This window comes from Herpailurus yagouaroundi, unplaced genomic scaffold (assembly GCF_014898765.1).
Source record: "Herpailurus yagouaroundi ecotype Mexico unplaced genomic scaffold, PumYag 190, whole genome shotgun sequence".
Lineage (NCBI taxonomy): Eukaryota > Metazoa > Chordata > Mammalia > Carnivora > Felidae > Herpailurus > Herpailurus yagouaroundi.
The window spans coordinates 18,817,585-18,843,252 of record NW_024412421.1 but is presented as its reverse complement, the minus strand read 5'-3'; the positions used below and the strand labels follow the sequence as shown (position 1 = coordinate 18,843,252).

The 25,668-nt window shown below is 47.6% G+C and overlaps 2 protein-coding genes and 1 long non-coding RNA gene across 10 annotated transcripts in view; 1 reads left to right on the top strand and 2 right to left on the bottom strand.

Moving 5' to 3' along the window:
* LOC121045429 (uncharacterized) overlaps nt 1–910 on the top strand; it is a 1,211-nt gene extending 301 nt beyond the window's left edge. Inside the window, exon 2 of the long non-coding RNA XR_005797750.1 lies at nt 50–910. This is a non-coding gene — a long non-coding RNA (uncharacterized LOC121045429). The remainder of the gene's footprint in view (nt 1–49) is intronic.
* Nucleotides 1–4,458, bottom strand: part of CES4A (carboxylesterase 4A) — a 13,329-nt gene extending 8,871 nt beyond the window's left edge. For 2 of the 6 annotated variants that reach the window (XM_040498264.1, XM_040498266.1), the window contains exons 1-2: nt 4,113–4,456; nt 449–650 (exon numbers count right to left, since the gene is read on the bottom strand). In XM_040498264.1, the coding sequence (XP_040354198.1) occupies nt 449–650; nt 4,113–4,296 (386 nt within the window). In that variant the 5' untranslated portion in view covers nt 4,297–4,456. Of the gene's footprint in view, nt 1–448; nt 651–4,112 lie in introns of all 6 variants that reach the window. The other 4 variants (XM_040498262.1, XM_040498260.1, XM_040498261.1 and 1 more) reach the window with 4 other exon arrangements.
* Nucleotides 4,459–10,149: 5,691 nt separating this feature from the next.
* Nucleotides 10,150–25,525, bottom strand: CES3 (carboxylesterase 3). Of its 3 annotated transcripts, XM_040498269.1 has the most exons (13): nt 22,696–25,525; nt 21,327–21,531; nt 21,078–21,216; nt 20,778–20,911; nt 20,094–20,247; nt 19,886–19,990; nt 19,142–19,243; nt 18,632–18,769; nt 14,067–14,147; nt 12,810–12,957; nt 11,747–11,896; nt 11,519–11,597; nt 10,150–11,413 (listed from the first exon to the last, which is right to left on the bottom strand). In XM_040498269.1, exons 1-13 carry the CDS (start codon nt 22,775–22,777, stop codon nt 11,218–11,220), a joined length of 1,713 nt encoding a protein of 570 aa, XP_040354203.1. In that variant the 5' UTR covers nt 22,778–25,525; the 3' UTR covers nt 10,150–11,217. The 3 variants fall into 3 exon arrangements, with proteins under 3 accessions (XP_040354203.1, XP_040354201.1, XP_040354202.1); XM_040498267.1 differs by lacking the exons at nt 21,327–21,531; nt 22,696–25,525 and having other exon boundaries at nt 21,007–21,111; XM_040498268.1 differs by lacking the exons at nt 20,094–20,247; nt 20,778–20,911; nt 21,078–21,216; nt 21,327–21,531; nt 22,696–25,525 and having other exon boundaries at nt 19,854–19,960.
* Nucleotides 25,526–25,668: the final 143 nt, after the last annotated feature.

The following is a 25,668-nucleotide window of genomic DNA, read 5'->3' as shown; positions in this document are numbered from 1 at the left end:
GTGTGTGTGTGTGTGTGTGTGTGTGTGTGTGTGTGTGTGTGTGTGTGAGTGTGTGAGAGAGAGAGAGAGAGAGACAGAGACAGAGACAGAGAGACGGAGACACAGACAGACAGAGACAGAGAGAACTCCTCCTCTCATACTTTTAGGAAAACTTAGGTTCCCAGAAGATCCTGGAGGCACATCAGTGAGCACCTCCTCCTTGTCTGGAGCTTTCCCATAAGAAAGCCAAGAACAAACAGCATTAACAGTCCTGTAAACATCATCTGGGCCAACGACTTCATTATATAGGTTTGGAAACTGAGGGCCGGAATGGACCCCAGGCTACTTACAGTCATACAGTGCACTCTTTTTAGTGAGTTGTTCAAACTCTGGCCCAGAGGCCGGCATAGATCCACCCCCCCTCCTTAGAGTCTGCCCACCTCCCAGCCAACAGTCATTTGGCTCTTACGCAGGGGCATAGGTGGTGGCGTTTTTGATTCCTTCCCAGGGCTCTGGAGGCTCTGGGGCAGCAAACCTGCGGACACCCACAGGCGGTCTGGAGAAGGGCACTCCTAGGAAGACATTGATGGATGTCTTCCCGACGTGCATCTGTTTTCCTTGGAGGGTCCCATATTTGGTAATCACTAGAGGTTCCTTGGTGTGCTGAGCACCTAGGAAGAGAGGAGAAGGGTCACTCTGGCCACTGAAAAGACTCTGGCCTGTCTGCCATGGCACCAGTTGCAGCTTGAAGCTTTTCACAATTGTGTATTTTGCCTACCTTTTCTGTGTTTCTCTCAGTATTTTTCTCTCTCATTATTTAAGGTTTCAATGCTATGTTGGTAGGTGCATAAAGGTTCATGTCTATTATATGAATTATTTTTCTGTCATTTAATGTATCACTTAATGTCAATAATCATGTCATTTATTTTGATTTTTGCTTGTCTCATATTGGTATTCCAGTACCTCTTTCTTGTTGCTGACATTTACCTGGCATACTTCTGGGAAGAAATCACACACATTATTGACATTCTCATTCATATGTATACTCACAGTAATACTCACATGTACATACAAATTTATACATACATAGGTATATGTGAACACAGCTTATTTACAACAAAGCATGTAGAAATACAAGAGTTAAGTGCACACACATATGCATACATACATATGCGCATGTAAGTACAGTTATATAAAGGTTACATTGTATCCATATGTGGCATATATTCATATATTACACACGGGCACATAGATACATTAGACCTATATCCACACCTTAGCCAGCTCTTGGACTATATACAAACTAGAGCGACTTGAATTTAATGGCTGCCTATGGGCATTTCTTCCTCTTCTCAGCTCTCATCTTGCCCTATTGCTATTGCCAAGCATTGCTCTGCCTCACATCTATTGCCCTTTCCTGAAGCACCCCTGTCATTTCTCTTCCTCCTTTCTTATCAAAACTGAATCGTTCTGTACCCTGGTCCCCTGGAGCTCACTCTGCAAATGACAGAAAGCAAATCTGGTCCGAGTATTATTGAACTTGGCTGTGTATCAGAATCATCTGAGGAAATCATTGCTGAAATACAGATTCCTAGGCCTGCCCTCTGAATGAGAATCTCAGGGTTGCACTGGGAAAGTAGATTTACAAATACCTCCGTGAGATTTTGATGCATTGATTTTGGGCACCGCATTTGGAATTGGTGTGGTAGAGCACACCCTCGCACCTCCAGCTGCAGGTGACCCAAAGTACCACTCTGTCCATGTTCCCGAGTCTCTGCACGTCTGACAAAAGCAATATCTGTGCACAAGGAGTGACTACAATGGTGGCCTGCAAGCATGTAGGCAGGCCAGTGCAGGCAAAGGGCCATCTCAAACCTCCTCTGTGTGTGCAGTTCTTTGCAGTTTACACAGCCTTTCACATGGTTCTCTCACATCAAGTCCTCATTGGCCCTGGGGATAGCTAGGGGAGGACTAAGGGCCCAGACAGGGGCGGCAACCAGCCTGAGGTCTCAGAGGACACAGCAAAGAGGCAGAGGTCTGTCATATTACTTGGATTTGCCCTGAAGCCTGACTAGCCCACAACTATAATTTATTGATCCTTTATTATAGCCTAGCACGGTGCCAAACACTTTACATGGATTATCTCACCTCATCCTCCTAAAAAATGTAGAGAGTAAATGTTATTATTGCACAATACAAATGTGGAAAATGAAGCTCAAAGGGGTTATAGAACTTGCTCAAGGTCACACAGAGTGAGGTTCTTCTCAGAGTTCTACTCTAAGCGGTGATGTTCTGTTGTCCTCATCCCAGTCTCTGGGGACACCTAAGCATGTGGCAGAGTGCTTTACACCCCTGAACAAGATCTGCCATGGAGTGGTCCCCACTCCAGCCTTGCTACCCGGAGACAATATGTGAGCACTTAGGAAAACATTCCACCTTCTTTTTTTTTTAATGTTTATTTTTGAGAGGGTGAGAGACAGAGTGCAAGTGGGAATGGGCAAAGAGAGAGACACAGAATCTGAAGCAGGCTCCAGGCTCTGAGGTGTCAGCACAGAGCCCTATGCAGGGCTCGAACCCACGAACTGTGAGATCATGATCTGAGCTGAAGTCGGACGCCCAACCGACTGAGCCACCCAGGCTCCCCATTCCACCTTCTTAATAAGCATAAAATGCTAATTAAAACCAGGAGAGACAACTTCCACCTAAGAAATTAAAAATGATGGCCCCCAATTCTGGCAAAGAAACAGTATATGTGAAAGGATATTCACATATACTGTTGGTACAGGTTGGTGCAGGATAAATTAATACAATGCCTTGGAGAAATAATTTGGCATAATGTGTAAGAGCCATGTTCACATGCTTTGACTCAGTGATTTCTTTTTTTTTTTTTTTAAGTTTTTACTTATTTATTTATTTATTTAGAGAGCACACGAGAGAGGGCAGGGGAGGGGCAGAGAGAGGGAGAAACAGAATCCCAAGCAGGTTCCATGCTGTCAGTGCAGAGCCAGATGTAGGGCTCCAGCTCACGAATGGTGAGAGCCTGACCTCAACCGAAATTAAGAATCACCCGCTTAACCAACTGAGCCACCCAGGTACCCCCCAACTTTTTTAAAAGTTTTTAAAAGTTTATTTTGACTCAGTAATTTCACTTTCCGGTCCCTCCCTTCAGAAAAGAGTCAGAAAGGCATTAAAACAAAGATCTTTATGAACCATAGTTAAATATACCATAGTGAGTACTAGAAGCATCATTTATGTCACAGGACCAGGCAAAAAAATTTTAACTATAAACTAGAGTTATAAGCTGCTTGTGATAAGATTCTAAGTGAAAAAAAGCAGTGTATAAAGTTGTATACATGCTAATACTGTAGCTGTGTACAAACATGAAATAAAAAGACTAAAAGAAAATGTGCCAAAATGCTAAAAGTGATTTAGCAAAGTTTCTCGCAAATAAAAAAATTTAAATGCACTTAAACAGGGCGCCTGGGTAGCTCAGTCGGTTAGGCGTATGACTTTGGCTCAGGTCATGATCTTGTGGTTCATAAGTTTAAGCCCCAGATTGGGCTCTGTGATGACAGTTCAGAGCCTGGAGCCTGCTTCAGATTCTGTGTCTCCCTCTCTGTCTGCCCTTCGGCTGCTCGCACTCTGTCTCTGTCTTAAAGATAAATAAAACATTTAAAAAAATTTAAATGCACTTATATAGGCAAAACTAATTTGTGATAGAGGTCAGAATAGTGGCTACTTTGAGGGTATTGATTGGGAAGGAGCATGTGGGGTGCTGGAAATGTTCTAGATCTCAGTCTGGTTGGTGGTAACATATACATACACACTAATGTATATACTAATATAGTAGTAATTTTATATAATATTAATTTTATAAGGAATACAAATATAAATTAACAAATTATAAATACATAATATTATGTAAATTATAAAATATATTTTAACATATAAACATAAATGTCTAGACTCTTAGCTGATGGGAGGATCAGTGCCCGAAACAACCCCCCCATCCGCCCAGACCTTGTTGAAATGCCCTTGCCCCACTGCACCAGGAGAGGTCGAGCTGAGGGCCTGCCCCTGTGTCTCTCATGTCCCCTCTTGCCTGACACCCTCAGGATGGAGTTGGGGCTTACCCAGGGCTGTCTGCACCATCAGGCAAAGGGTGAGGCTCAGGTATAGAATCCAACTCATGTTCTGGCCAGCCAGCTCCTGCCACAGGCTGGGGTGACATCCACACTGTGGGTACCAGTTGGTAGCTGTGTCTGCAGTGTCCAGTGAGCACTGGGAAGTCCCACTTTTATCTTCCCTAAATCCCATCAGCAGGTGCAGGGACAGAAGAAATTGTGACCAGCCCTCTGGCCAGCCCACAGCCTTGATTGTCTGCCTTGGAGTGACAGCACATGATAGATAGTCTTGGCTCTTCAAAAAACTGACCAGTCTGCAATCTCTGCCTGATGTGTTCGTCTGTGCAATAGGCTTACAGCTGCAGTGTGAGTCAAGCTCTGAGTGCACAGTAGGTGCTAAGATTGCAGCAGAGGACCTGGTTACAAGGCCCCTCAATCCCTAGGTATATTCACTGTGGATTTAAGGGTCTCAGGCCTCCCTGCTCCCCTTTGTTTTGCCCAGTCTCTTTTAATAGGCAATGCTTCACCCTTCCTCACACATCCCGGCTCTCAGCCAGGACCATCATGAAGTGGCAGGCTCTGTGCCAAGAATTAAAAGTCCCTGGTGGTGGGGTGGGGGGTGGGGGGGTTGTTCCTGCATGGTCGCTGATCTCACAGGCTCAAGGTCCTGTTGGGGCAGCCAGATCTGGAAGCACCTGGGCCTGGAGCAGGGGGTGGGGACAGGAGGAAGGTGGAATTTCATCTTAATTCACAGTTAAGACTGTTCCCTTCCCAATCTCCCATCGAAGCCTGGAGTCCTTTGAGAACAGGAGTCTGATGGGCTTCTGTGATGCCTCTGCTCAGCAGGGTGGAATGAGCAGAGAGGGAAAGGTAGGGGAACAGTGCCATTCTTCCTTGACCCATGGCCTCCTGCTCTGGAGGCCTGGCAGATGGTTAAAGCTTACTCCTTCTCTCATGGCCAATTTTGTGGGTTCATCAGAGATGTCCCTTCCTTGGGATACCTGTCCCCCAGTTCCTATCCTGTGATCCTTCCTCAGTCTCCAGAGTGTGGCATTTTCTGCCCAGCATTTCTTCCCAGGCTCTATGCCCCTCTAAGAAAGAGGCCTGAGACAGGCCAGAGGTGACCTCCAATCCTGCAGGGTCTTTGTGGGCAACCCTCTGACACCCCTTGCCCCACTCCAGGAGAGGCATGGCCCCTCCCATTGCAGCCCCACTACCCTACCCACTGTGGTCACAAGCTGATGGAGTCAAGCTCCAGTTGGCTGAACTTCCCCATGGTGGGCAGCACTTCTCGCCCTCCTCCATGGTCTCCCGAAAAGGAGCCCCACAGCTTGAGAGGAAGGAAGTGGGATGAGGATTCACAGGGAGGTAACAGCTCTCTCTAGAGAAAATCTCTTTCCTAAATCCCCCACCTCCAAACATTTTTTTAAAGATTTATTTTTGAGAGAGAGAGAGAGAGAGAGAGAGAGAGAGAAAGAGAGAGAGAATCCCAAGCAGTCTCTATGCTCAACATGGAGCCTGGTATGGGGCTCCATCCCATGACCCTGGGATCATGACCTGTGCCAAATTCAAGAGTCAGATGCTTAACTGACTAAGCCACCCAGGTGCCCCCAAACTTTCTTTTTTCAAGCCTTGAATGGCCAAGGGGCCTGGGAATTGCAGAAATGGTTCTCAGACCATTTTCTATGGTCTAAAATTCTCATGTGCTGCTGTGGCTTGGGGACTTCCATGTCTACTGCATCCTGGGGTCTTGGTTAACACATCAAAGTTCCCTCCCTGTTACAACTTTACTTTTGACAAAGTAGGTGCCTTCGTGCTCTGGTGGCAGGCATGTTACTCACAGACTTTCCTAACATCATTGAACAACATGGAGCAAGAAACTTAAAACCGCCTCATCCTTTGACCGAGAAATTTGTTCTGGGAGACCATCCAAAATACACAAAAAATTGTTTTTGTGATGAGCGTCCTATAGCCTTGTTGACAACAGTCTTACCCCAACATGACCAGAAGGGATAGGTGAATAAGAGACGTTGCATCTACATTATATAATATATGCTACACAGTCAGTAATGACATGTTCTGTAAGACTCAATATGGCTTAGGCAGATGGCTTAGTGTGGTGGTTCTGAGCCAGGCTGCTGGGTTTGAATCCCAGCCCTACCCATCATGAGCTGTGTGACCTTGGGAAAGTCACTTACCTTCTCTGAACCTGAGTTACTCCTTCTGTAAAATCAGCATAATAACAGTACATAATAACAGTACTTAACTGATACAGTTGCAGTGAGAGTTAAATGGGCTAACACAGGGAAATTACTTAAAACAGGGGAAACCCATTATGTCAGCTCTTGTCATCAGTACTTGGGAAAAGGCTGCTGTGGTTTAATAACTGGAAAAAGGCAGAATTTGGAATTGTATATTGAATACGAGCAAATTAGCCATGGAGAGTGCAAAGCTGTCTAAAGAAACAGGAAGGATTAATGTCAAAATAGTGTCAGTGGTTGCCTCTGAGTTGCAGAGTCATTAATGATCTTGATTTTTTTCTCTTTTTTTAATTTTTCTGTATTTTCTATATTTTCTTTAACAACATTAGTGGAGAGTTCACCATCAGTGTGGGTTTCAAGAGAGCAGGGATGGGAGGACAGGGAAGGCAGAACCAAGGAAGTAGTGACTACCAGTGGCTCCATCTGGTCTGGACCACGTACATCCCTCTTTCTGGACCACATTCACCTCCTCATTTCCTCACTCTGCCAGCCTCCCCTGTGGGCTGTGCATGGCCGCATCATTAGGAGTATGGAGCCCTATTTGAGGGAGGCGGCAGAGCCACTTGTTTCTTCTGCCTAGGACCTGACAAGGTTAGTTTACCTGAATGCACTAAGCATGTGTCACTCAAAGCAAGGGCCAAACTGGGGGAGGGAGGACAAGGGAAGGGGGTGGTAGAGAAGGCAGATAGGACTGTGAATCCACCTGCTAGGTCTGGGTGCCAGTCACATGTAGATTCTTCTACCCAGCTGTGCAGCAACTTGGCTGGTTCTATATGGGCTTTAAGGTGTGGTCCTGCCAACAGCTGGCTCCACTCCTGCCATCTCTCCCTGAAAAAAGAAACAACCTTTCACCTGTCCCTATAGGGAGCAGTTGTGCCAGGCCAGGTGCCTCAGTAGAGAGGTGCTCCATTCAGAGTTCACATGGGGCATGGGGGATGATGAATGGGTAGCTGGCTCAGCCAGATGTCCTTGATGCAACCTTATCTTAGGGTTAAGGATCTGTGATTCTGATGTGTAGCACCAAGTGGCTCCTGTCCTGAGTCACCCAGCTTCCTCTTTTTGTGGGAGAAGACAAGCGTCATCTGGTCCACTACTGGGCTTTAGCCATAAGTAGACATGTCTGACAAGTGGGTGGAGTGTTCCTTTTTTTAAAAAAAGATTTTTAAAAATGTTTATTTACTTTAGAGAGAGGGAGGGAGTGTGTGTGCAAGCTGGGGAGGGGCAGAGAGGATCCGAAGCGGGCTCTGTGCTGACAGCAGAGAGCCCAATGCAGGGCTCAAACTCACAAACCTTGAGAGAATGATCTGACCCAAATTTGGACATTTAACTGACTGAGCCACCCAGGTGCCTCAGGGGTGGAGTGTTCACCTGATCTCAGGTCATGGAGAGAGGAGCCTCTTGGAGCTGGCCTAGCAGTTGGGCCTGGGACGAAGTTAGAGGGCATGGTTCTGGACCCACCATGGTTCTGACATGACATCCCACCCACAGGGGGCAGTAAAGGTACCTGCAACGATGGAAGAATCCTCTCACTGAGCTGAGATCCTATGCTCAAGCAGGTCAGCAATGACCCTCACCAGGGTCACCTCACCAGGGTATATCAAAATGAGGGGAGTTAACCTTCTCTATTCCAAACAGCATCAAAGGTAGTAGTTACAGACCTAGGGAGAGTTTGTGTCTGTCCGAATGGCACCATTAAGGAACCTTCAGGACCTTCTGGCTAGCAAGGGTTCATAGATGGCCAGCACTGAGGAACCCTAGAGGCCAGTGCCAGGGGTGGGGGTAGGCAACACCAAGCCATGGATGAGGGATAACAGATAGGAACCCCCAAGAGGGGTTTGGCCAGTGTACTTGGCCACTTCTGTATTCACAGGTGTTTCTCAGAAAAGCACAGCCTGAGCTCAGCTGTGGACTTGATAACTCCTGGGGCACCTCCATGAACTGGAGGCTCCCAAACAAAAGAAGTCCAAAACTTATACTCTAAAAACTACAAAACATTTTGTAAGAAATTAAAGTAGATGTAAACAAATAGGAAGACACCCCATGTTTGTGTGAAAGGACTTAATATTGTTAAGTTGGTAAAGTAACACTCCCCAAATTGATCTGCAGATTCAATGCCATCCCTATAAGAATCTCAGCTGACTTCTTGGTAGAAATTGGCAGCTGGATTCTAAAATTTGTATGGAATTGCAAGGGACCCGGCATAGCCAAAACAAGCATGAACAAGGATAAAGTAGGAGGACTCCTAGTTTCCTATTTCAAAACTTATTACGAAGTTTCCTATTTCAAAACTTATGGTAATCAAGAGAGGGTGGTAGGTGTTGGCATAAGCCAAACATATAAAATAATGGAACAGAATTAAGAGTCCGTCCATAAATCCATCGTATCTATGCTTGGTTGATTTTCGACAAGGGTGCCAAGACCATTCAGTGGTGGGAAGAACAGTCTTTTCAACAAATGGTGTTAGACGACTGGATAGCTCCATGCAAAAAGTAAAGAAAATGAAGACAACCCATGGAACGGGAGAGAATATTTGCAAATCATATACAAGTTGCTGTTAAGGGACTTACATTTGGAATATATAAAGGATCTTACAACTTAACAAAAAGACAACCCAATTAAAAAACGGGCAAAGGATACAAAGATATTTTTCCAAGGAATATATTTGAAAGGTTAATAAATATATGAAAAGATGTTCAACATCATTAGCCATCAGGGAAATGCAAATCAGACCAACATTAGATGCCACTTCATACCCACTAGGGCATCTGGAATAAAAAAGTCAGATAATGTAGGGAAATCTAAATCCTCATAGACTTCTGGTCAGGATGTGAAATGGGACAGCCACTTTGGAAAACAGTCTGGCAGTTCCTCAAATGATTAACTATAAGAGTTACCATATAACTTAGTAATTTTACTCCTCTGAATACGTGTATGTGTGTATCTCCAAGAGAAATGAAAACATGTCCACACAAAATTTGTGCACAAACATTTAGAGCAGTATTATTCATAATAGCTACAAGGTAGAAACAATCCAAATGTCTATCAACTGATGAATGAGTAAGCAAAATGTGGTATATTGATAAAATGAAATATTATTTGGCCAAAAGAAATGAAATACTGATACATGCTACACCATGGCTGAACATCTAAACATTATGCTAAGTGAAAGAAACCAATCACAAAAGACTGCATATAATATGATTCCATTTATATGAAGTGTCCAGAATAGGGAAAGCAATAAAGACAGAAAGTAGTTAGATACAAAAAAAAATCACTTAATTTTACCCTTTATTTTTTTAAGGTTTATTTATTTATTTATTTATTTATTTATTTATTTATTTATTTAGAGAGGGCACATGTCAGGGCTGGACTATGCCTCTGTGCTCCTACAGCCTTGTGTCCCTAGTGGCACACTGTGATTGGGGCTTATGCACTTGTCAGGCTCTCTACTGGCTTGTGGGGACATACTTCCCTGGTGGAGAAGGGGGATGAGAACAGAAGGCTTTCAATGCCATGTGAAGAACTTGGACTTGCCCTAAGGGTGACAGAGAATCACAGGGAGCTCTTGAGCAGGGGAGTGGTATGACTTAGTGTCCCTCTGGCTTTATGTGTCTCCTCCTTGCCCAAAAAGGACATCCCTGAACAGCACTGGTCCCAATTGCAAGTGCTTTCATATAACCCTCAGCAGCCAGGAACTGAGTCTGATGGAGAAAGGGTATATGTGAGATTAGACCTGTAGGATGAGATAGTGGGGGCAGGGAAAGAAAGTCCTTGTGGCATGTATTAAAATCCAGATACCCCAAGGGAGTGGTGCATTGATTCTCAAAAAGAAGAAATGTTTGCCTCAAAAGCCTCTGGCTCCTCTTCACTTGTTGTAGCCTGAGTGGGTAGGCCTCTGCTTTTCTCTGTGACAATAGTCTGATGCACTAGTCCAGACACCCTCCCCAATCTCTTCTCCTGTGTCCTAGTAGGTGCTGTGGAGCTGTGCTCAGTTCCCCCAGAAGTTGGTCTCCCCAAGCTGGGAGGGCAGGGAGGAGCCTAGCAGGCCATAAAGCATTGAAGCACTAGGACTGGGAAGCTGACGTCTCATAGGCTAAGAGTCAGGGCTCTGGCCCTGCTGGATTCTGCTGTGTCTTGTGCAGGGGAGCAGGGGAACAAGTCTGGGCAGCACAGAGAAAAGGATCTCCTTTAGCCTGAGTTAGAGGCCTTTGGGGGCTGAGATCCATTCTAGAGAATTCTTTGAGGTCTCAGGACTTCCTCCTACCCCAGGACTGCCTTTGGAGTCCATTCACTCTTCTGGCCAAGGGGCACATCTGTGTAGGCCTGAGCATAGCTTTGGTGGCTGAAGAGCCTGGGTTCACATCCAGCAGCCACCATTCACACACTCAGTCTTTTACTCGCTCATCAAACATCCCTGACTCCAAGTCCTCCTGATCCTTGTGGGGAAGATACAGAGTGGGGTCAGGTTGATTTCTACTCTCAGAGAAGGGAAAGAGACACAGATACAGACAGTGCTAGCCTGGAGTGGGCTATGCTGTAACGGACATACACTCGGGCCTAGAGAAGGCAGGGAAAGCTTCATGGAGGAGGGAGCTTAAGGAAAGAGCTGGAACTTGCTAGGAAGCAAGGGGGAAAGAAGAGGGAGGAGTTTGTACAGAGGCCCTTAAAGTGGGAAGCAGGTGACATTTCAACAGCACAATGCCAGTCATGGAGGGGCTGATTCCTTAAGGGACATGTCCATACATCAGTTTGGTTTAAGTTAAAGTTTCTTAGCAGGGGGAGAAAGAAGCTGTTTTGCTGGGACTTTGCCACCCCTACGGTTAGCCTCCAGCCAAGAAGGCCCATGCCCTTCCTCAGAGCTCCTCCTGGGCCTTCCTGCCCTTCTGCTTCTGCTGCCACTGCCGGAAGTTGGCAGAAAGTATCTCTGCCCAGAACTGCATTTGGGCTTCTCTTAGCTTCTGGCCAACTCGTGGTGTCGGGCTGATCTCCAGGTATTGCTCCAACTGCTTGAATGCAGGCCAAGGCGGCAATCCCTCACCATTGGGGTCCCTGGGTAGGAAAAATGAATGAAGTCCAGGGCCGCCTGCTTTATCCCCTGGGGGAAGATCTGCATAGTAGAGGCCCAAAGCCAGGTGTTCCCACTTGCTCACTCACCCTGTCCGGGCAAATTGGGTCCACTGGGCCATCATGGTGAGGCTCAGCTGCTTCTCCTCCTGTGTAGCTTCTGGAAAGGCTAGGGGAGGAACAGACCTAGATCAAGGTCAGGTGGGTCTTGGAGAGAACCCAAGGGTTCCCTGTGCTGACTGGAGACCTCTGTGCCTGCAAGCCCCACCCTAGCCTGTGGAGCCTACAGCCCAGGGATCGATGTCTATCTGTCCTCACCCAGCAGAGAGCTCTCATCCATGAGGAAAGGACCCCCGAATATGAAGGCAATCTCAGCCCCATGGTCAGCCCTCACCCAGTCTGGTTTGATCTTCGCAAAAGAACTGGGTCGATGCTGGAACTCATAGAAAAAGACGGGAGCTCCAGAATCTGCGGAGAGAGGGTGGCATCAGAGTTAGGTACCCTCAGCCTGACCAGGTCCTACCTCTAACAGGACTGGCTCATAGTAACACCAATAACACCAACACCAGTAACAATACTGATGATGACACCATAATTATCAGCAAGCATTTACTGAGCACTTGCTGGCCATTGTGCACCATTCCATGTGCTTTATGTGCGATCATTAATTTCATCCTCACAACAACCTATGGGTTAGAGTCTATTATTGTTGCCATTTTGCAAATGAGGAAACTGAGGCACAGAGGGGTTAGGTATCCTGCCTAAGGTCACAAAGATAGGAACTTGGTGCTATTCTAGGGCTGTGTCAGGGACTAGCCACTAGGCTTGGAGGAAGCAAGACTTTTCTCCCAGGAGAAGTGCTGAATGTGGGAAAAATCAATGAATGCCTGAGAATTGGGGATGGGCCCTGCTGGGTGACCTTAGACAAGTCACTGCGCCTCTCTGAGAGCTTGTTTGGAGGTTCTAGCAGTAGAGCGCAGCTACTCATATTCCCTTGACTGAAGAATGAATGGTCTTCCTCTATTGGGGAAGGTCGTCCTTGACTGATAGTGCTGCTTTGGGAAGGACACAATGCAGCGATGAGGGAGGAAGGGGACACCCACCTAGCCATTCAGATCAGCTGAATCAATCCTGACGATCAATGAGGTGACAGATGTCACAGCCAGATCACCTTCAAATCTCTACTGCACATCTCTGAGCCTTGGTTTTCACCCCTGCAGGGTGACCTGCCAGAGTCACCTCTCATTACTGTTAACACTGCATCTCAGAGAGAAAGCGAGGTGTGGGGGTAGCAGCAGGGTGTGGGGCCATGATGCCTATGATAACCCAACTCCTGGGCCAAAATGGGAAGGGTAGGGCAGGTGAACAGGGATAGGCTCACCTCGGAGGTTTCTTGAGAAATTCAAGGTGGGAAAGATAATGATAAGGTCAGCCCAAAATTCCTGGATGGCATTACGTCTGGCTTCTGCGTCGAAACTGCCGCCTAGGTATTCATCTATGATGGTGGGCATCACCTCAGGGGGTATATCCTGGGGCAGGAAGCCAGGCTTAGGCATGCTCAGGTCCCACAGCCCAGCAGACCCTCCAAAGAAGCCTCACACCCTCCAGCACAGCCTCTTCATATTCCAGGGCTCGTGTGCCAGGGCCCAGCCCTTGCCTCCCTTGGGGGTTCTAGATAATGTCTAGGCAGGGTAAGGTCAGACCTGGAGTCAAATCCTAGCTCTGCGATTGCTGCTTTGCTGTGTGATCTCAGATAGGTTGCTGAGCCTCCCAGAAAGTCAGTTCCTGCCTGGCAGTGTTGTTTGGCAGCCTATGTGAAGTTCCCAGCTAAGGGTTCTGATCTTGAGCAGTTGCCTGGTTGAAGTTAACCAGGAAGTTGGTAAAAGAACAAATCATGGGGGCTCCACAGAGCTCCAGAGAATAGTGGTGAGGTTGTATGAATGGAGAGGGCTCTGGGGGGGGGGGGGCGCCAAAGAAGGGAGGGAAATATGCATAGATTGAGCATCTTTCAATACCAGCTCCCTAGTAGAGTTTTCAAATACAGCATCCAGTTTCCTCATATGGGAGGTATATCCCCATTTACAGGGGAGGAAATGGGCTCAAAGGGATTAGGCTCACTGAGGATAGGTAGCCAGGGCTTGGATTGGACTCCAGATCCAGCTTGCTCCACATCTGACAGGATGATCTTAACAGCTGAAGCTGTGAGGTCAGACAAAGCTGGCTCAAGCTCTGCCTCTGCCCTTTACTTATCATGAGACCTTGACCCACCTGTAAAATGGGGAAAATGAAAGTGTCTATTTCACAGGGATATAGTAAGAATTGAAGAAAATGAATCCCTGTCCTAGTGCTCAACACACATAGCTAGCACAGCATAGTCTCTGGCACATAATATGGGCTCATTAAGGGGCATATGATGAAAATGATGAAATGATGAAAATGATGATGATGATCTTCCTTTGGGAACCATACTGATTCATGTCCAAGGGGATTTCTAGGTGGAACTAAAAGTCAGCAGTTTAACCAAGGGGTTTGGTGGTGTGTGGGTAGCTGTGGGGGTTGAAGGGTAGGAGGAAGAGGGTGCCCTACTATTCTGGATAGGATACCCACTGGACTTCGTCTTCCTCCCTTGTTGACTCACCAGAATGGTCAAGTAGGGTCTTAATATGGCCAGCATATCCTCCAGGCTCATCTGCCCCATCTTATCCAGGAAACCCCAGCCCTGTGGGGACATCAGGATCTTCTCAGCACAGCCTGATTACTGCCCACCCCCTACTCCCAGTTATGAGCAGGCGAGTGTTCACAGTCCTGTGAACAGAGCCAAGTGTGTTGAAGCCCACAAGTCCATAGACCCGAAAAGATAAACCTCAAATCGAGGAGGGAGGAAACAGCGCCAAATACAACAAGCACATGGGTCATAGCAGTCCCAAAATGTATTCAACATTTTCACAGAATAAGATCAAGACCCCCGGGTGCTTAGCAAGGCCTACAGGGAAAGTTAAAATGTTGTTTTTAAAGTGAAATGTTGGCTTTATATGTTAGGTTTTTAAGGGCACAGTCTTTGGGTTCAAATCCCAGCTCTGCCACTTGCTAGATCCATGACCTGGGCCCATTGCTTAAACTCTTGGTGTCTCAGTTTCTTAATCCGTGAAAGAGGAATGGCAATAACCTGCCTCATAGGATTGTTATGAAGATTGGAGTATTAACTATGAAGACCCTGACATACAGTAAGCACTGTAAAGTGTTCGCTATTAAAGTTAGTTTCATGGCTATGGGGCTCTCGGTTAATCATTGTGAAAACAGGAACAGAAAACTCATGGATGAGCAAACACAAAGAGTGCATACCCACAGGGGGATGTTAACCTGCACTAAACATTAAAGGACTAAGCTAAAAAAGCTAAAGGAGCAAAGTTCTTTAAAATGATAGTTTAAAAGAACAATAGACAAAAATCAGTTGTGTTTCTATACAGCGGCAATGAACAGCCTGAAGGTGATGTGAAGAAAACAATTTAATTTACAAGAGCATCGAAAAATAAAACCCTTAGGAATCAACTTCATTAACAGAGTATGAACCTTGTACATTAAAAACTAGAGAAACTAAAGAATAATTGAGAGAAACTAAAGAGGACCTAAGTAAATGGAAAGACATCCTATGTTCATGGGTTGGAAGACTTCATCTTGTTAAGATGGCAGTACTTCCTAAACTGGTCTATAAGATTCAGCATGATCCCTACCAAAATCTCAGCCACTTTTTTTTTTTTTTTTTTTTTTTGCAGAAATTGATAAGCTGATCAGAATTCATATGGAAATGTAAGGGACCTGGAATAACCAGAACAACTGTTAGGGATTGATTTGTATCTTCACAAAAAGATATGCACAGGCAGGGGCGCCTGGGTGGCGCAGTCGGTTAAGCGTCCGACTTCAGCCAGGTCACGATCTCGCGGTCCGTGAGTTCGAGCCCCGCGTCAGGCTCTGGGCTGATGGCTCAGAGCCTGGAGCCTGTTTCCGATTCTGTGTCTCCCTCTCTCTCTGCCCCTGCCCCGTGCATGCTCTGTCTCTCTCTGTCCCAAAAATAAATAAACGTTGAAAAAAAAAAATTAAAAAAAAAAAAAAGATATGCACAGGCATAACCCCCAGTACTTCAGAATGTGACCTTATTTAAAGACAGGCCTTTGGAGAGGTAGTCAAGTTAAGACAATTGCAAAGGTAATCATTAGGGTGGGCCCTAGTCCAATATGACTAATGTCCTTGTGAAAAGGGGCAATTCGGACACAGAGACAGATGGCACAGAGGGAAGACAATGTGAAGACAGAGGGAGAATGCCACGGAACGCCTGATGCAACCAGAAAATAGTAGAGAAGTGTGGACTCTCTCTCACAGGACTCAGAAGGAACCAAACCTGCTAACACCTTGATTTCAGACGTCTAGCCTCTAGAACAGTGAGACAATTTCTGTTGTTTAAACCACCCAGATTGTGGTCCTTTGTTATGGCAACCCTAGCAAAGTAACACAGCAATCTTGAAGAACAAAGAAGAACAAAGGTGGAGGATTCACACTTCTCCATTTCAAAACTTAGTACAAAACTAATCAGTATGGTGTGGTACTGGCATAAGGATAGACATATAATTAACCAAATAGAACTGAGAGTCCAGAGATAAACCCTTAAGTTTATGGCCAATGATTTTCAGGAAGCGTATCAAGACAGTTCAATAAGGAAAAAAAAGTGTTTCAACAACTGATTCGGGAACAGCTGGATAACCACATACAAAAAATCCCTCAGTCACACCATATGCACAGTTTTAACTTCAAATGAATCATAAAACTAAACATAAGAGCTAAAACTATAAAATTCTTCGAGAAAACGTAGAGGTAAATCTGACTAAGCAATCAATTCTTAGATATTACTCCCAAAGGACAAGCAACAAAAGAGAAAATAAATTGGACTTCATCAAAATGTTAAGTTTTTTGTGTTGTTAAGAACACCGTAACAAAGTGAAAAGACAACCCACGGCATGGGAAACAAGATTTACAAATCATACATCTGACAGGGACTTGTATCTAGACTATATGAGAAACTCTTACGACTCAATGATAAAAAGATAATCCAATTTAAAAATGGGCAAAAGATTTTAATAGACATTTTTCCAAAGAAGATATAAAAATGGCCAATCATCACATAAAAAGATACTCAACATGGTAAGTCATTAGGGAAATGCAAATCAAAACCACAACGAGATACCACTTCACACCCACTAGGATGACTATAATCAAAACGAGAGCTAGTGAGTGTTGTTGAGGATGTGGACTAACCGAAATCCTCCTACATTGCTGGGGGGGAATGTGAAATGGTACAGACACTTTGGAAAACAGGCAATTCCTCAAACGATTAAACAGAGTTACTATGGGACCCAGCAATTCCACTTCTAGGTATATAACCAAGAGAAATTAAAACCTATAATTGCATAAAAACTTGTACATGAATGTTCATAGTAGGATTATCCATAATAGCCAAAAAGGTAGAAATGACCCAAATGCCTATCAACTGATGAATGGATAAACAAAACGTGCTGTATCCACACAAGGGTCTATTTTGTCATAAAAAAGAAAGAATACTAACACGAGATACAAGATGGATGAAACTTGAAAACATCATTTTAGGTGAAAGAGGTCAGACATCAAAAAAAAAAATTGTAGGATTCTACTTATTTGAAATGTATAGAATAGGCAAATTCACAGATTTGATAGAGAGTACATTAGTGGCTGCCAGGGCCTGGGGGAGGAGGGATGCGAAGTGACTGCAAACAGGTATGGGCTGAATTTTAGGGGGATGCAAATGTTCTGGAATAAGATAGTGGTGATGGTTGCATGACTTCGTGGATGCACTAAAACCCACTGAATTACACACTTTTTTAAAGGGTAAATTTTATGGTATGTAAATTACATCTCAATAAAGTTGGTATTTAAAAAATTATCATCTGCAAAGCTGGTAAAGTTGCAATAAAACTTGGAGACTTTAGTCACTGGCAGCAGTTTAAATTGGCGTAGGAGCAATTTCACAAAGTGCTCGGCCAGTGGCAATACATTAGAGGTGGAGAGATGTCCAGAAAATGTATGAATTGCCTTCCATGGTTAAAGCTAACACCATGGACATTTAGTAAACATCTGGTTGGCTGAAAAATCTATAGTTGGGTCCACATGGATGACAAGGGGACTGAAGAGAATTTCTGCACCAGCAAGGAGGTGAACAGCCCCCTGAGCCACCCAATTCCTGAGACACATCCTGCCTACAAAGTCCCGGGCACAGCATTCTGCTCCAGGCAGGCTTGTCCAGGTCTTGGGAGCCAGCCTTTGGCTCTTTCTCACTCTTCCACTCATGACTCTAAGTAGACCATGTGGGGCCAAGGCTGCCTGCCAGAGTCCAGGGTACTGTTTCCTCTTAACACTCATCAGTCATTACACACACACACACACGCACACGCACACACGTCTGGCCTACAAGCTTTGTCCTTGAGTGTCAAGATTGCATGAGCCTGTCATCCAGCAAACACCCAAATGCCCCCCTCCTGGGGATCAATTCCAAAGGAATAAATAAAAGGACAAAAGCTGTGGACATGAAAATGTTCACCGCCCTCTTAGCTTCAGTCGTAAAACTAGAAAGTGCCCAAGTGTAGAAATTAAGGACTATTATGATTCCCTTGTGGAAGGTTTTGCAGTCATTAAAGTCAATCACTGTGAAGATGGGTAGAAGAATGATAGGGAAGATGCCCAGAAGGAAAGCATGATGTTAACGCCCTGTGTGGGGAGTCCTGTACACCTGGAAGGGACTGGAAGGCACATGGGCCATGCTGTTCCTCACTGGCTTGCTGTTGTTTGAAACCTGAAAGTCTCAGGTAATTAGTCTCTCAGACACAGTCATACTCACCAGTCTCATAGAGCTTGATGTATAAACCGGATCCCAAGCCAAATATGCTGCAAATCAGTACTGCCCAGAAGGCCACTTTGTGCAAAAGCTTGGTCCCCAGAAGGAAACATTTGCTTTGGGAAAATTAATCTGCATAACCTGGAGCAAGTCCCTTAAACCTCTCTGAGCTTTGCTTTCTCACCTATCAAGTGGGAGTGTCACCTCACAGGCTGTGGTAATGACGGGGTAGCAGAGGATTGGCTGGGATAGGGCCTTGAAGGACACAGGAGCCAGAGGACACTCACCCTGGGGATGAGCCAGCCAAACTCGTGATTGTTGACACCCAGGAGGAAGGGCACAGAATGGAACTGCCTCTCCCTCAAGAGCTCCCTGGGGCTCTTGGGAAAGAAGATGCCATCAATGGTGTAGGTAGCTGTAGTGTTCTGTAGGAGAAAGCAAGGCAGGGGTCTTCCCAGTCAGGCCCATGCCTTAAAAGATGGCATCCCAGGGGTCACATGGCTGAATGCCTGAGCCTTATTTAGAGGGGGTAGAAGTCATCAGAGTTAGAGGACCCAGGCGGAATAGGGAGACCTTCTAAGCACGCCTCTTCCCTGGAAGACAGGGCCTGCTCTCCGGGCAGGGGTGCATCTGCATTCACACACCCCCAGGCCAAGTTGGGCCCTCAGCCCCTTCCCATCAGGGGTGGCCGCCCCAAGCCTCACCCCAGGCTGCTGATTGCCTCTCGGCTCTCACAGAAGCTGGACAGGACCCCTCTGTGCTATTGCCTGCCACTGTCCCCCAAGAGGTAGGCATACCAACTTCATGTTAAGGATCTGCTCCTTGTTTGCCTTCTCCCGAAGGCACTGCAACATCTCAGCTGAGGAGGTAGAGCTGCAGGCCATGGAGTCCGCGAAGCTCTGGGGACAGATAAGAGTCTTGCCTCTCCCTCCCTCCTCACCCCTCACTCCTCACCCCCAGCCCTCTGCCTCCCATAGAGAAGAGGTACATCTGTAGGGAAGATGGGACAGTGATGTCAGAGATGGGAACTTGGGACTGACCAGAGAACTGCCACCAAGCCACCAGCTTGGGTGGTCCCCAGGCACCTTGTGTGTCCCCCATTACATCATACTGTCATTATTTGTGTGGGTAGCTGAGTCCTCCTTGCCAATCTGAGAACAGTGTCATTAACTAGTTAACTATATTTCCAGACCCAGTGGGGTCAGGAAAGTTTTGCCAGAGTGAATATGGAAATGAGATAGGGTTCAGAGAGGAGGGATTCCAGCATGGCCAGTGTGGCAGGGAGGGGATGATAGTGGGTGCTGAGGCCTGAGCAGTTTGGGGAGTCAGCAGGAAGCGAGGCTGGAGGTGCGGGTCCCCGAATCATTTTGTGCCCAGGTGGCACTGGTGCTTTTCTCTGAGCTTCCGTAGGCAGTGTGCTTCCTTCGTCTCTGCTAACAAGGGGCTCCCTGCCAGGGACATCCATTCTGGGACGTCAGGGCAAGTGCAGGGTGGGGGTGTGGTAGGTACATGTGGGGTAAGAGGATGAAAGAGAGGCAGACTTGAGCCAGGAGCCTTGGGTTCGAAGCCTGTAAGCCGGGAATGGTGATGACTCCACTCTGGGCTATGGCTCTGTGGAATAGCCCTGAAGCCAGCGGGGACAGGACCTGGAAGCAATGTGGAGGACAGATGGCTGTCAGAGGAGGGCAGGAGAGCTGGGAGGTCTGGGGCCGCAGGAGATACTGTTGCTAGTCCCCTGAGGTGACTCACCAGGGCAGAGACGATGCAGGCACCGGCAGAACCGCCAAAGATGGTGACAGAGTTGGGGTCACCTCCAAAGGGGGAGATGTTCCCCTGCACCCAGTGCAGAGCAGCCACCACATCTAGGAAGCCCCAGTTGCCAGGGGCGTGCCCGTCTCCAGTGCTGGGGGCGGGGCGCAGGGTGGCAGAGGTTAGCGCAGCCTGGCTCCCCTCATAGATTGTCCTCAGCCCTTGCAGGTTGGCCCTGAACCAGCCACCAGGACGGCACACCGTCCCCCGTTCACCAAGTCTGGCTTAGTTATGAGGCATGCTTACTAGGCACGTGCCCAGCACATGGTACGGGGGGACCCAGCCGGCTGGGGCTGGTTCTCAAGTGGCTGCCAGAGCTGTTGCTCCCTGCCTCCAGCCCTTGCTGGGATCCTGGCCCCAGACCAGGAGCCAACACTTTCTGTCCAAAGGACCAAGTTCTCTGTATAATTCTGGCTTTGATCGAGCCCTTCTCCAAGGTGGAGCAATGGGGAGCCTCCTTCTCTGCCCCAGATGGCATGGGGGAGGGGCCCTTGGTCTCCTGACACTCTGCTTGCCTGAGAAATCTGCATTCAAGCTCTGGACCTCCACCCTAGTTCCCCAACTCCCCTCACAAGCTCCTCTCCCCAGTGCCAGCAGTGCCCTCCACCAAGCCAGTCACCTCACCTGAGGAAGCCAAGGAGCCCCAGGCGGTACTGGACCGTGACCACTACCACATCCCCATAGGCGGCCAGGGCTGACCCGTCTTGGGAGGTGGCAGCGCCGGCCACCAGAGCGCCCCCATGGATCCATACCATGACCTGCAGAGAAGCCATGGGGCGGTGACCCCCAGCTCCCGGGACACCAGTTACCCTGCCATCAACCCAGGGAATTCTTGGGAACCCCCCCTCAGTACGGAAACAGGGCTGGAGAGAGGTTAGACAGGGCAGAGCTGCATGGGCAAACAGGGCCCCCTGGGCTGCAAACCGGCCGCCTGGCCCCCACGGTGGCTTCAGCCGGGCTATAGATGTTGAGGACCAGACAGTCCTCTGAAATAGGGAAGTGCTGGTGCTTTCCGTTCAACACAAATCTGCTGTTGTCCATTCTCTCCAGATCCTGCAGGCACCTGTGGCGAAGGATGAACCCAGGGCCAGCAGCTCAGCACACCGGTCCTGGCATCTAGGCCCACCCCCCCAACAGCCTGCCTGCTTGCCCACCTCCGCTGAGGCTACTCACATCGCAGGGGCAGTGCTGGCATCCCGCACACCCTCCCAGGACTGCGCTGGGCGTGGGGCTGAGAATCGGCCAGGCCCCAGAGGTGGCTTGGCAAATGGGATGCCCAGGAAGACATTCACAAGGCGGTCTGTGCCCTTCACGCCCACTTGCTGGCCTCGCACACGGCCCAGGGTGGTGTCCACTTCAGGCTGAGTGACCTCAGGCCCTGAGAGTAGGATGGAGGGCCATGGAGTGAGTTTGCAGCCTCCACAGGGTATGGAGTGGCAAATGGACTCACTCAACACTGGCTCTCTGAGCACCTACTCTATGGGCCTTGTTCTGAGCTCTTTGCACACAGCGCTTTGACTACCTTCCCAGCAAGCCCGTGGGATGGACCCTATGACTACCTCCCACTTTCTCCTCCTGCCTCAGCATGGCTACCACTCTTCTCCAGACCAGACCAGTTCCCCGAGGGAGGCTCTCCCGGACTCACAGACCTGCTCTGGGGCTTTGCTTGGGCTAGCCATTCACCCTCAGATTCCTCACCTGCTCAGTTAAGTGCAATAATCACATCTGTTCATTTTCTTTATTTTGATGTTTTGACATAGGGGAGCCTTGCAGACTCTGGAGGGACTGTAGGTCTCAGGGCTAGCCAATTCTTAGAAATAGTAAACAATTCACTGAGAGGTGTGCCTTCCCGAGACAAACCAACCAATCCAGAGTCCATGCTCCCAGCCACCTCCTCTGTGGGCTTCTCAGATTCTTCCACCACTAGCCACCTGCCCTAATCACCCGAGGGCCAGGTGCCACACAACTAGAGACAGCCCTATGCCCCAGAGCCCACTGAAAATCTTCAAATTAACTAATCTGAAACCTGCTTCACCTTCGCCTGCCTTGCCTGTTCCTTCTCTGGGAAACAACAAAGCCTCTTGACCCCGTTTTCCTCTCGTGTCCTCTCCATCCTGACAGAGCGGACCCCATGCTTCCCTGCATGCCTCTTGTTTCTAGGAACTGTGAGTAAACCTCTTTTCATTACAGTGACTTCTGTGTCTATCTTAGTGATTACAAGAATCCTGGGTGCCCTTAAAACCTAAGGACAATTGTGTTCTCTGGCAGGGCTGCTCTGGAGATCACACACACACACACACACACACACACACACACACACTCAACCCCTGCCTGGAGAGGATGCACATCCCCCCGTCACTTCTTGGAACCGAGGGATCCTTCTCGGAGAAGGCTGCCCAACGCTCCCCATCCCTACCTCACTCTTGCCTTCTTTTTTTTTTTTTTTTTTAAATTTTTTTTTTTTCTCACTCTTGCCTTCTACTCTAGTCCTCCCAACAACCCCGAAGCTCCCAGCTCTGCAGGTCCTGCTGGTGTGTCTTACCAGTGGCTGTAGCAGGGAATGCCAGGAGCAGACAGGCCATCCAGCCCAGGGCTCTGGGCCCAATTCTTACCACTGTCCCCATGCTCCTCACAACTGACTATAGGCAGAAGTGGTGCAAGTTATAATAAAGCCTCCGTCCTTTGGCACAGCCAATCTCTAAAGGGCTGTATTACAAAAACCTTGGTGGACAGCCCCATCTGGCTGGTGGCCAGCCCTAACATGCAGTGCTTAGTGCCTCGGCTGGGGGAGGAGGGCTCAGAGAGTGCCCTGCAGGAGTGTGGGTGATGTGACAATCCCAAAGAAGGGAAAGAGCCTGGGCCGTGGAGCTCTGCAGTTCTGGGTTCAAATACCAGTTCTCCTGACTCAGTGAACCCAGTATACCCAGGGTGTATTTTGGGGGTGGCTTTTTCATGTAGGCCCACTCTCTTGAGGCTCCTCACATGACAGGGCAGAAGCAGAGCACTGCCCTCAAGGCGCTTGGGTTCCTGGGCAGGAGGAGCTGAGGTCTGCAGGTAGAGGGAGGAATGGAGGAAGAGGAGCAGGAGAGATTCTTATTCACAACTCCTATACTACTCCAAATCCCTGGAAGATGTGATTTCAGAGCCGGATCTCCTGCGTTCAAATCCTGGCTCTGCCAGGTGCTGGCTCTGGGTCTAGTGTCGTTATCCGTAAAAGAGCGATGATAATAGGAACCACCTCGCAGGGTTGAAGTGAGGTTGCATGTGTGAAAACACAAGGCACGGAACCAGAGCCACTGGAAGCCTGTTCTTGCCTCAGGGCAGGGGTCTGTCAGGGTGTCCATCTCTCTGGGACAGCCCCTACTATAAGTAAGGGCAGGACTCTCCTCTGGGTCTTAGTGTCAGGAGCGTGTGGGGGTTGGGATGGTGGGGAGTGTGAGGCACTGGCAAATATTTACTAATTCAAACAGAAGTGCTGGCTCAGTGAGGAACAGGGTGAGGGTCATGTTGAGAGAAGATGCCAGATTCTGTCCTGGGGTTCCAGCTAGCATTCAGAGCTGGAGAGGCCTAGGATCAAACTTCCCTCTGTGCTCCTTCCTGGATTGTCTTTGGCAACCTCCCTGGTGGGGGCCGTTCCTGTCCCTGAACCTTGATCCATAGGTACATTCAGGAGAGCTAGAGCATGGAGGGGAGAGAGACAAACACAGAGACAGGGACAGAGAGACAGAGAAAGACATGAAACAGGGAACCAACCACAGTAAGATACCACTGCACACCTACTGAAATTAATCAAATGTACAAGACTGATAAGACCAAGTGTTGCCAAGGCTATGGAGCAATTAGAACTCTCACAGATGGCTGGTGGGGTACAAAAATGGTATAGTCATCTTAGAAGACAGCTTAGCATTTTCTTTAAAAATTTAAAGAAATTAAATTTTAAAAATTGAATGTCACTGAAATGTTCACCAACTGGTGAATGGATACCACGTAGCATACCATACATGGAATACCACTTTGCAAGAAAAGGAAACTACTGGTTGCATCTCAAAAACATTATGCTAAGTGACAGAAACCTGCAACAAGTGATTCCATTTCTAGAACATTCTAGAAAATGCAAACTATGGCAATAGAAAGCAATTGGGTGGTTGTGTGGGCCAGGGTCAGGATGGGGATTGACTGACTGCAAAGGGGCATGAAGGAACTCTTTGGAGCAATAGAAGCATTCTAAAACTTGATGTGACAGTGATTGTATATTTCCTGAAGTGGGTGAATTTAATTGTATGTAAATTATTCCACAATAAAGCTGTTTAAAAAAAATAAGATGATTAAAAAACTAGTACTGGGAACCCACTTTTAGAAAGTATATTATGCATCTGCAGGGCTGAAAAACATACAGAGGCATGCATGCTGTGGGTGCTCAATAAATGCTTTCAGAATGCAAGAGAAGCTTCATGCACCAGTCAGCAGTTCACCACAAGGAAAGCCCATTCCCTCTAAGACAGCCAGGTTTAAGGTTATCCTCGTCTGCCATCTGGTGGCCTCTCTGCATCCTTCAGGCCCCATGTCACGAGGCTCTATGGTTGGGCTTAAATGTAGTGGAGGGAAAGGAGGACTTTCTTTCCTCCTGGAAAATCTAGTGTGTGGAGAGGGCAAGTTGGTCAGAGGTGGGGGCATAGCAGGACTCCTAGGTCCACGAGAAGAGGGATACAGCCTATTAGTGACGCAGAAAAAGTGCTTTGGTGGAACAAAGAGGCAGAGTGAACACAATTTGGTATTTTTGCACACTGAGATCAAATACCATATAAGACAGGGTTTCTTTTGGGGGGGTGAGTAAGGTGAGGGAAAGAAAAGTTTAGGGAAAGCAATGGGGTAAGCAGGGAAACCGATCATGTGGATGCTCAGAGTGAGTTGGGGGATGTTCAGTGGGGGTGGGGGGGTGGCAAAGAGAATTCTAAAAGGTAAGAGGAGCCCCTCCTTGGATAGAGAGGCCTTTGGAAGTCTGCGTACAAGAGTCTCTTCTCCTGAGCTTTCTGGCCCCTCAATCCTACTTCCAGGAAACATCTCACAGATAAACATCTTCATGGATGTGCTACAATCCTGTAAAGTTTGGGTGTCACAGCACCACTGAAAATAAAGGCAAATTTCGGGAGGTGGATGGCTGAGGGACCCACCCAGTTCTTCTGGACACTGCACAGCTGGCCCAGGTTCCATGGGCCGCATGGACAAGCTCAGGCCTTCTTCTTACAAAAAATGGAGTTGGTCACCTCTGTGGAACACAGATAAGTGAGTGAGTGAATGCTGTGTTTAAATGTTTATTTATTTTTAAGATGGAGAGAGAGAGTGAGAGGGGAAGGGGCAGAGAGAGAGGGAGGCACAGAATCCAAAGCAGGCTCCAGACTCCGAGCTGTCAGCATAGCACCTGACACTGGGCTCAGACCCATGAACCATGAGATCATAACCTGAGCCGAAGTCAGACGTTTAACTGACTGAGCCATCCAGGCGCCCCTTGAGTGTT